The sequence below is a fragment of the Sus scrofa genome, chromosome 8, assembly GCF_054392235.1.
Source record: "Sus scrofa isolate SSC_HxYL_T2T_F1_AM1 chromosome 8, Sscrofa_HxYL_maternal_Yorkshire_Landrace_v2.0, whole genome shotgun sequence".
NCBI lineage: Eukaryota > Metazoa > Chordata > Mammalia > Artiodactyla > Suidae > Sus > Sus scrofa.
This window is the reverse complement of record NC_139390.1, coordinates 66,660,596-66,672,444: the sequence shown is the minus strand read 5'-3', so window position 1 is coordinate 66,672,444 and position 11,849 is coordinate 66,660,596. Positions and strand designations below refer to the sequence as shown.

The 11,849-nt window shown below is 32.3% G+C and overlaps 1 protein-coding gene across 50 annotated transcripts in view; it reads right to left on the bottom strand.

The window, feature by feature from the left end:
• ADGRL3 (adhesion G protein-coupled receptor L3) overlaps positions 1 to 11,849 on the bottom strand; it is an 812,688-nt gene that overhangs the window by 424,382 nt on the left and 376,457 nt on the right. For all 50 annotated transcript variants that reach the window (XM_084972370.1, XM_084972365.1, XM_084972348.1 and 47 more), the window contains one exon: positions 7,966 to 8,179. In XM_084972370.1, the coding sequence (XP_084828496.1) occupies positions 7,966 to 8,179 (214 nt within the window). The remainder of the gene's footprint in view (positions 1 to 7,965; positions 8,180 to 11,849) is intronic.

Genomic DNA, 11,849 nt, shown 5'->3' with positions numbered 1-11,849 from the left:
AATTCCCCAGCTAGGGATCAAATTGGAGCCATAGTTACCTGCCTACACCAAAGCCACAACAATGCCAGATATGTGACCTACACCACAGCTCATGGCAACACTACATCCTTAACCCACTTAGTGAGGCCAGAGATCAAATCTATGTCCTTATGGATCCTAGTCAGATTGGTTTCTGCTGAGCCATGATGGGAACTCCCTCAGCAATCCTTAAAATCATTGTAATGAAAGAGAAATTGAAGTATATATTCCAAATATCTGCTAAATATCACTTATTTTCCTCCAGAGTCCAGTGATAGCCAATTAATCAGTGACAGCATTCATGTTCCAAATCCGCTTAGTTCTTTTCCATTTGAATTTAAGCTGTACTCAAGATAATTGCTTCAGTATTTTTATCCTATATCCTCTAATTTTCAGAAACTTTTTATCTTTCCTCCCCTGGTAATATCTTCTAAACATTTTATACAAGATGTCAAGTCCTACATTCTGACCACAGAATGTAAAATTTCTAAACAGCTAGAGGTGGGGAAACAACTATGATGATCGTAAACTATGAATGAAAAAAATAATTCTTTTGTTTCATAAATCAAAGGTGAAACAGGACAAATTCCAGGTAAATCTATCATTCTCACTCTATTTTTATTGAGGGTTTTTAAAGGTTTATTTTGTTTAGTTTGTTTGCCAATGCATTTACTAATGGCTACAGGCCCTGGAATTATTGCTAATATTGCTAAATTAAAAGGAACTCAGAAAATATAAAGAATGCCAGGAAACAGATGCCCAAAGTTTCTTAAACTCTGTTTTTACAAGACTGTTCTTCAGAAAGAAAATTGACATAACTGACACATTAAAATGAAAACTATTTTTCCCATTGTACACACTTATCAATTTAGTTCCTCCAACATATTTGTGTTGAGAATAATATCATGGAAGGGCTGTCTCTCCCCTCCCCCAAAACCATACTTATTAACCTGTGTAGTGTTTTTCATTTTAAAATTAGATATTCTAAGTTTCTAATGTTTTAATCACTTTATTTTTTAATTGTTTAAATTTTTGACTGCACCCACATCATAGGGAAGTTCTTAGGCCAGAGACTGAATACAAGCTGTGGCTGCAATCTGTACCACAGCTGTGGCAACACCACATCTTTAACCCACTGTGCCAGGCTGGGGATCGAAGTAGTGCCTCAGCACTGACCTGAGCTGCTTCAGAGGCAATGCCAGATCCTTAACTCACTGTGCCACCACAGGAACTCATATTTTTTACTTTAAGCAGGTTTTTATAATTTTTTGAAAGACCAATCATGTGAGTGGGTCTGGACAGAAAATGATGTTTGTAATTTTCCAGCGATGGATCTAATTCTCATTTAGTTCTATATTAGCTGAGGCTACTATATAACATACAAATATTCTTTCCTTCAAAAATAATTCATTCATAGAGAAAGTCTAGATATTTTAAAAATAAGCAAAATATTACTCAACATAAAAATAATGAGGACAAAAAATGAAAAATAACTTAAATCATCAATTTTTCTAAGTTTTTGTCTGATGACCTCTTTAATACTTAAAGTTATTAAGATACACAGAGACTATCAGTTTATGTGAGTTTTATCTATCGATATTTAACATATTGGAAATTAAAATAACTGAGATATTTTAAAAAACGTATTGTTGCTACTGCCTTCATCCCTGCTAAGATGCTGGCAGTTTTACCTACTACTGTTTTTTCAGCATCAATGTCTACGTCAAATACAATGAAAAAGGCAAATACTATGTCAGTATTTTTATGAACATAGGTTTGACCCTGTAGAATCCCCAGAAAGGACTTGGGGTTTCTGAATTTCCATAAATGATGCTTAGAGAATAGCTGCACAAAGGGTTAATTCTCTCCAAGGTGCCTATAAGAGACAGCCAGCCCAACTCCCTTTAACTTTAATCCTAAACTATCCTGAAATGTTTGAATCATTAACTAAATTTTTAAATTTCAAACTATACATAGGTGACAATTTCATTCAAAAGTAAATTAATAGAAAGGAATACTAGGAAGTATTTTTGTAGAATATTATCAAATGTACATTCTCAAGTTTAAACTGGGACAAAATATTAGAAAGCAAGAGATGAATGTTTTCCAGACAGAAACTTACCAGTCCCTCCCTATTTTCTACTTTTGGACTTTGGCAGTGGGAGTTTTCTCTCTCCCTTCTTTCTTCCATTTCCTGCCCCACTTTTCTTTGTGTTTTCTTAACAAACATGCATAAAAACAGTATTACTTAAGGAAATGAGTTCTAGTTTCTATGCTTATCTGTTCTTTCACTCATTTTATTGCATTAGAATATAAATCAATGGAAAAGTTCCTAAAATGAAGGATTATTTTTGATCTGTTATAATTCATAAGAGAAGTACAAGATGCAACATAAAAAAGTGTGTAAAAGGAGTAAAGGAGTATACTCACATTGAAAAATTCATGTCTATACACACAGTTATCACAGAACAATGACTCAGCTACATACATACAAAAACTCCACTGCCATTTCTTCTGCTGCTATTGGAAGAGTTCTTAACTTCACCAGGATTGGATATGGCAAAAACAAGACCTTTTTCTATGCTGTAAAATGCCCTGCAGTGGTACCCATTTAAACTGAAACAACTTTTTCAGGAAGATGAGAAACAATTCCCTCTCTCTCTCCCTGCCTCTTTTTTTCCCCCCGCATGTTCCTGATATGACTATGGCACGTAAAAATGAGGGATATGCTAAAATGTTGCTGGGAGATCGAAAGTAAAACTTAATTCACTCATTTAAACAGAAGAAAAATACTCCTATTTTAGACATTTAACATCTTCCCTTCGTAGAAAACTCTAAACGGTATTTTTTTTTTAAATGTCTCAATTCATGATCTTTGAGTCCAAGATAATTCAAAAGGCAAACAATATATTTATGTCCATGCCTTCAGAAATAACTGCTCATATTTCTTTGATAATATCCTGACTGAAACACCCACTAAATCTAACTTGATTTCAAATATTCAGGTTTTAGCTTTAAAAATAATGAACTAAGGATAGCTATAGAGACTGAAATAGAGTAGTCATTGCCTAGGGTGGGGAAGGAAATGGGAGTTAACAACAATCAGTATGCAGACTCTCACTGCGGTGATATAAATGTTTTAAAATTGATTCACAGTAGTGATAACTGCATTGTGTGGTAAATTTACCAAGAGTACACTTGAAATGGGTGAATTATATGATATATAAAAGTGCTACAATGAAGGTATATTTTAAAAATGAATATCCTGAATAAGAGAAGCCAGAAACCAAAAAGTATATACACTATGAATCCATTTATTTAATTTACAAAATGGGCAAAATTAACTTAAAGTGATGGAAAGTCCAATAGGAGCATTTCTATGGCTGGTACAGAGCACAGGGTGGTGTGTCTGAGGTGCCCTTAATGTTCTGTGTCTTCACTTGGTTGTTAGTTGGATGAGCTTGATTTTTGAAAATCCATTGAGGTGTACACTTACAATGTGTGCAATTCTCAGTATATGTACTATACCTCAATAAATAAGTGTAATTCATATACATATATATATTCTTGCTCAAAATTCCTTTTCAACTTAAAAATATGGGCAATTCTATGTAAAGCAAGGCTGTTGTGTGACATATTTAAAATATTTATCATTAAAAAAGTGGTATGGGGATGTCATAATATGAGATATTCAAACTACCCACATTTAGGTGAAATTTATTGTCCAACTTATAAGATGGGGACTGGTAGGCGATTTTATTGATAAGGGAATGCATTCAAGCTAATTTATCATTGAATTATTAAGGTATCATAAGAGCATGTACACTGACTATAAGGATGGTTGGTAGTGGAGGCTGGCATCAGGTACCTGTGGAAGAGGATCTAGAAGGATTACACGGTGCTGACCAGACACCAATAAGCTTGAGAAGCCATGACAAATAAGGGTGAGGGTTGATAAAGAAAAGCTGCTCCACCATGTTCTTTTTGGTGTCCATCCACCTCTATATAACTAACATCTAACATTGTTCTCTTCTGCGATCCTTCCAGGAGCAGCCTAACACTTCCTCCTCAGTCAACAATCCCTAATATCATCTAGGTGAAAGAGTTTTCCTTCTTGTATTGAACTCTTCAACAAATATAAACGGGCTGAAAATAAATTACAGAACAAATGATATAGCGCTTTTTTTTTAGCAGCCAAAAAACTATAATTTTATGAGCAGAAACCATGCCTGGCTTATCTAACCACCAAACCCCAGAGTTAATTGTCATGGTGAACTTCACATCATAGACTTTCAGGTATTCATGGAATTAAAAAATGGACATATTTTCATTAATATCTGAAGACAACATGAAACTTCAGCTTATTCAAAATGTAAAATTTCTGCAGTAATCAACTGACAACAGTCATTGTTCACATTTATATTCCAAAGCTATAGGATACTATTTTTTAAACTTTGAAGTGTATAAACATAAAATAAAAAGAAACAAAAATAACTCAGATAATAAAGCTAAGATAGCTTTTTTTTTTTCTTTTTCAGCCACACCTTGGCATATGGAACTTCCTAGACCAGGTATTGAATACAAACTGGAACTGCAACCTATTTCACAGCCACAGCAATGCCAGATCCTTAACCCACTGCACCACAGAGGAACTCCTAAGACAGCTTTTAAATGGCATGACAAAATTGGGTGGTATGTTTATTTCCTCATTTATACATATATTTTATTATATATATATAAACACATATATATTATTATTCCATATCAGACTTAGTTTTAGGTAAAATCAACAGAAAGTCTGCCCTTTACAATTTACTTTAGACAAGGCAATTGTCTAAAATGTGGTAATATATCATATTTTATGACGTCTATGACATGAAAAATTTGCTGATTAGATACAATAAAGATGGATGTAGATGATAATAAGTGAGTGACATCAGAAGGTCCAAAAAGGATAAATAAATTTTAGCAAGCCTGCTAGTAGTATTAAAAAAAGCTAAAGCACAGAACACACAGAGGGATGTGGGCAGAATGGCAGGATGTGAAAACACCAAGCTCCATCTGAAAGACAATGAAAAAAACTGGCTTCTCTAGAGCAAATATCAGATTACATAGTTCTATTGAGGGAAAAATGTGGGAATTACATGTCATACTTTTTTCAGTTCAAGTCCCCAATCTTCAATTCGAGCGCCTAATTTTTTCACACTTAACTAACATGTTAGTATACAGTTTTATTTATGTGTCCATTCAATGCGGATTCAAACATCTGCACGAATTAACATTTCCTGTCTGTCCTTACCTGTGACATTGATGTAATTTATGACATAATTTATAACACTGAAGCAAGTTATGAAGAAGGTGGTACAACATAAATTTTTTTGTATTTCCTAATAATACCCCCTTATAGAGACATAATGAAAAATTTTAGATATAGTATCTTTCTAGAAGTTTAAATGACAGAAAACACAATAATAATGTGAAATACAAAAAGATGTTTTTGAATATGATTTAAATTCAAACACATTATTAAAACTGACCATACCATAATTAATATATGTCCATTAGTAATTAATATGATGTATTCATTAGTAATTATGAGAATCCTTTAATCTGCTATCATTGGCTTGAAAGTGAGAGCTCATTAAAAAGCAGCTCAGGTGGATGTGATCTTCCCATTTCCTGGGAGCTTACAAAATGGAACCAGATTTCTTCTCTCCAAAAGCCAAAGCATTTATTTTGGACACGTGTAAATGTAGTACATTTAACAGTCCAAATACAAGCTAGTATCTTGCCTCCATGGAGAAATAACCACAGTTATTTCAGCTAACTGACAATCCTTCCTTGAGAACCCCCTAGGAGAGCTGGCACAAATGATTTACTCAGGGTGCTTAAAGCAATTTTCCTCTGCAGATTTGTCACTTTATAGATGCATCCCATATAACTCAATAGCTCCAGAGGATCTATTGTAACTATTTTTTTGCAATAATTATAAGATTAAGGGCTTATTTTGGGAGCCGTTAATAATATCAATGAAAGGATTAAGACACTTTGGGTGAAAATCATATAGAGATCAAAGAAGTAGTGAAGTTAATGCTTCCGCTACATTTTAAATCACAGAAAAGAAGAAAATCCTCCTCAACTCACACCCTGAATGAAATCTGAAGAACCCTCTGTTTGGTGGTCTGACTAAAACAAATAAAATAACAATTTAGTCATGGTGCTCATTCCATACTACTTATGGAAAACCCCTCCTGAAAGATGATTACAATATCTATGTGCAACAAAATCATTAGACTTCCTTTAAGTATAATGTCAGAGAATTGAATCATAGTTGGTGGTATGTATGTCAATCAGATACACAGGAATGAGAGAGACACACAAGATAAACCAAATGCAACCAAACAGAATCCCTAATTTTAAAATCTTATTTTTCATTAACACTCACCTTAGCATTTGCCAGCATTTTAGAAATAGACAAACAAATGCCTTCAGATTTGCCCATTGAGATTGCTAGGATTCCTCAGATGACTTGATCGTCATAATCCTGGCATGTTATAATTTCTTTCAAGAATTTATACAACAGTGATTTATAAAAATATTAGCTATCAATATATTTATCATACACAAGAATATATGTATATGTATATATCAGAATTTTAAATATCAAGAAGATTAAAATAAGACAGGCTTTCTTAAGCCATAAGAAAGACAATTCTTCAAATCTGTTTTTGCTTTTATAATTCAACTTGTTTATTTTTACATATGCTATGATTCCCCCATATTTTAAGAAATCCTGAAACAAAAGACAGAAGTGCCTAAATGGAAATGCTAGTAAAAACCAAATTCACTAAGTAAATCATTTATTGATTAATTATTAGTAGTATTATTTTGTTTTTTGTCTTTTAGGGCCACACCCGGCATTTAGAGGTTCCCAGGCTAGGGGTCTAATCACAGCTGTAGCTGTAGCTGTCTAATCACGCCACAGCCACAGCCATGCCAGATCCTAGCCACATCTGTGACCTACACCATAGTTCTCATGCAACGCCAGATCCTTAACCAACTGAGCGAGGCCAGGGATCCAACATGCAACATAATGGTTCCTAGTCGGATTCGTTTCTGCTGCGCCACGACAGAACTCCCTGATTAATTATTTTAAAAATTACTTTGTGAGCAAGTAGTCAGAAAGTACAAAGGCTTATAGTGAATGGATGACTTTGTCACTAATTTCTTAGAAATCATAGCAATAATGAGTGAATAATTGAGAGATTTAATACTTAGCTAATTTATCAAGAAAGTTTAATATAAACATTCTATAGTATGGATTTCTTTGGATTAGTCTCTTTAAAATTAAAGATCTTTTAGTTATCTAATGATATCTCATGGCATCCTCATTTATATTAACATATTTAATATATATATTTAAATATATTTAATATATTTAATATATCAGATAGTTTAAATATATTAAATGGATTAATTTCTATACTAAACATCAAAATAATAATTTTTTATTGTTTTCTAAGGCCAAATAATCATCTCTAGTATATTTTGATTAATGGTTATAAAATTGTTTATTTATATTTTACTCTTTTTTCTACATTGATGGAAAACAGCATTAGCAGTAAAATAATTTGTAATTTCTGGAGAAATTATAAAATTCTATTTTTGAAAACCGTTGAAACATAAACTTAGTTTAACTAGTAAACTCAGTTCTATAGAACACAGAGTAGACCGCGAAACAATGAATAATCTAATACATTTTAATATTTTCCAAATGCCATCTGTAATTTTCTAGCACCAGCATTTTAATATGTAAAATAGTTTGATGTTGAAAAAGTAGCTCAAGGTATCCTAAAGTACACAATATTATTTATGCTCTTACCTACACTCAGTATGTCACAGAGATGCATGTTGAGTTTATATTAAGTGCACAAAAGATATTCGTACCTTTGAGACATAATCTTATAGGCATCAGGCAGATAGCATCGGATATTCTCCATCTGAGCGGGGTCAGAGTCACAGATTTTGTCGTCGGTCCTCCCATAGTTGGCGCTCTCGATCATGATAACATCTGTTCCTGGACAGCGGAGCTCTATGGGGTAGCTCTCACAGGACAGCTCTCTGCGCACCACGGCCATCGGAATGGGGGCGCGGCTGAAAGCTACCAGGAAGAAAAAGAAAATCAGTCATCTCTGCTTCCTACAAAGCAAGTACCCGTCTGGGGTATACTAATACCGAGGGAAAAAGCGGTGTGATTCATAATTTTACCTAAAAATAGAATAGCTCTCAGTTTAGTAACCTGACAGGACTTTTAAAAGTCTAATACCACAATTATTTCTTAAAAACTTTATCTGACACTTTTTTTTTCTTCCTTATAAATGGAAAAAAGCACCCTGGATTTTCTAAAACACCGGCTGGTATGTGAGGTACAGACTATACAGAATATCATACAGTTTGTAGAATGAGATTTTCAGATGAATCTCAGGAATATTATGTGTCTTGTTTTTTTATGAAAACCATTACCAAAAAAAAAGCACTGTTCTTGAGTGTGTGTGTGTATGTGTGTGTGTATATATATGTATATGTATATATATATACATATGTATATGTATATATATATGTATATGTATATATATATGTATATGTATATATGTATATGTATATATATATAGTAATACATTTCAAATTTAAAACAGATTCATTGTTTCAAGTAATAATTAACATAATCAGTGTCTTTTAGGAGTTAATTATAGAAATAGTGACTATTCTTTAAGAAAACAGATTTATAGAAAACAAATTAAGTTTTCCTTCAGCTCCCTTCCCACACCTTCCCTCCAATGTCAAGCGGTAACCAGTTAACAATGTGGTGACTTTCCTATAAGAGTTTTTTACAGAAAAAAACAAGTAAACACTGCATGTTTCTTTTGATCCCACTTTTAATTTTACTTAAGTAAATATTAATCAGGTAGTTTCACAGTACACATATTGTTTGATACTTTGGTATTGTTTGATACTTAGATTTATTTTACCTATTATTTTGACAATATATGCTAGAAATTTTTTCATTTCTACCTTGTATCCCTGATTTTTAATGGCTGCATTATATATATGTGTTTGTGTATATGTGTATGTGTGTGTTTGTGTGTATATATATAGTATATTTAATTGGTCTCATTTAATGGACATTTATAAATGTCCCAGTATTTTTTTATCATAATATTACAGAGAAGTATAAATATATCTGTGTTATTTGCCTATAATATTTTACAAATATATTATTCCAAATATATTTCATAGTATATATATTTCATGGTATATTTCTACAAATGAAACTGTAATTATATTTGAAGTTTGGCGATATGAACAGCTAGGTGTTCAAAAACTTAAAACAAATTGGGGCACTTTCTCCAGCAGTACTTTCCTCTTCAAAACTATATATTATTAATTCCTTTATATATTGACAATGTGATAGACAAAAAAATGATAAAATCATCTGTATTTTATTCTTCACTATTTTATTTATACAATGAAATATATTTTCATATGTTTATTGAGGTTCCATATTTATTTTATTTGTGAACTTCTTGCTTACATGTATGCATAGGTTATTTTAAAGTTCCTTGCCTAGCAAGGAAATTGAAAGCTTATCTTTTATACTTGTGGCAATTATGTTTTTCTAGTTTGCTGTTTAGTTTCAGATGTCTGTTGAGCATATATATTTCATTTTTATACAGAAAACTGTCTATCTTTTCAAGTCAGATCTAATAGTTTTGTCATTCATAATTGTGAACATAATCAGTACATTATTGGAAGATGGTCAAACATTTAATTGTACAATCTCAACACGTCTTCTTTTAAAACCATGTAATTGAAATTCTGAAATTAAGTATTTACCAAAGAGCTAATAAGTTGACTTTCACACAAGAGCATTAATTACAGAGATCTCTATGTGATAGATATAAATTGGCATTGATGATTGATTTACTTACTAATGTGCACATACATAAAAATGTATAAATAAATACATTCAATTTTTCTTATGCTTTTTTTACTAAGCATGAAATGTGGGAAGCAAAGAAGGAAGGAGACAAGCAAGAAAGTGCAAAAAGAGTAGGAATGGGAGAGGGAGATTTTATTACTATAAATATTTTTTGTACTTAAAACTTAGAGAAAATATTGATCTGGTTTGTAAAACTATACCTGTATTTCAAAATTGAGAATGACATTAGTTTTTAACCTCATTTGTATACTATTTTTGGAAAACTATAAATGTCCTGAAGACCTCACACATAATTTCCAGGCAAGTCACTCAAGCTGCACTGCACAGTTCATTCCATTCTGGTTGTCATTCAACATCTTCATTAATGTATATAGTATTTTAAGTAAGAAAATCATTGCAATAAAAAATGTTCCAATTTGGGAATCCAGTTTCATGATTTCAGTCAATTTAAATGGAATCATAGATGTTTTTTGTTTGCTTTTTTATAAAGGGTTCTGAAAATTTTTTCAAGAATTTTTCAGAATGTTTTACAGCAAACTTTTGAGCATTTCCTAAGATATGATTTGTTTCTTAATTTCGTAGAGTCATTAAAAAAAAAAAAAATCACAGTGAAACTGCTTCCAAACACTGAGTTGATCTTGCTGTATTTTGTTAACCTAACCAATTAAGTTAAATTGTTAAAAAAAAAACCAAGTTAATTGAATAAAGAAACAAAAACAAATAAGTAAATCATACAGTCAAAACATTTGTTTAAGTGGACAATTTGGTTGATTAAACTCATCAGTCAGTTTTGTCAAAATATGTGTACACAAATATAGCTTTAATCCAGGTTTTAACTGTCAAAAATATGATTTAGAATCAGACACTAGACAGTTGCAAAGTCAACTAAAATGTGGAGGGCCAAATTTTTCATGTATCTCTCTTGACCCTAGAAGAAGTATTCAACAGCTATGGATATGGAAATTTTTTATAGGGTACCAGGGTTGATTTGTGGATGCTTTCCTCCATTTAACTTATAATTGCATTTGCACCAGTAACTCAGTGATAAATTGCATTCCTAAATGATGAATGCTTTGTTTAAAGCAATATATTACTGGAAACTATTCTATAACAGTATCTAATTAGCTACTTAAATTACTTTTAATCATATTGCTAAATGCTTTAATCAGCAACCAAAGTCCAGTGGAAAAATACGCTTAAGTTAAAAGTTTTTTGTTGCTATTTTGTTTACCATTCAGTTGTCATGCTAACAATGGAGGGACTCTGGTTACTAGAGAAAAGACTGAGACATGGAAAATGTCAACAATTCAATGCAAGTTAGATAGTGAAACAGTCTATTATATTTTTTATCAGAGTAATGTAGCACTGGACCCTGTGAAGTGGCTACGGAAAACTAATATGGGGATAAGAAGGCATATTCTTGAGCTCCTTCCCACTGTGATTCCATGAGTTTATCTATTTTAACAGGAAGAGAGGGCCACCTATTTGGTGTGTAAAAGATATTGGCTGGATAAACTCAAAAAACTTTAGATGTGAACTCAGGTAAACGTCTGGTAGGATACTGCACTTTGGACCTCCCTGCTGACCATGGGGCCAAAGGGACACCAATGAAATTGAACTTCACGGCTAAAGACAGCAAGAACCTCAGGAGGTGCCCAAGTTCCATGTCAAATGCATCCCTCATTTAAAGTGCTCCTGACCAGGGAATGAACAACAAGAGAACTAGCTCTGATTCATTTTTTTTTTTTTTAAGATTGGTTCCTTTTTTATTAAAGCTTTATGACATGAGTTCCCTTTTAAATTTATTTTAGAATGATTTATTTTTTCCATT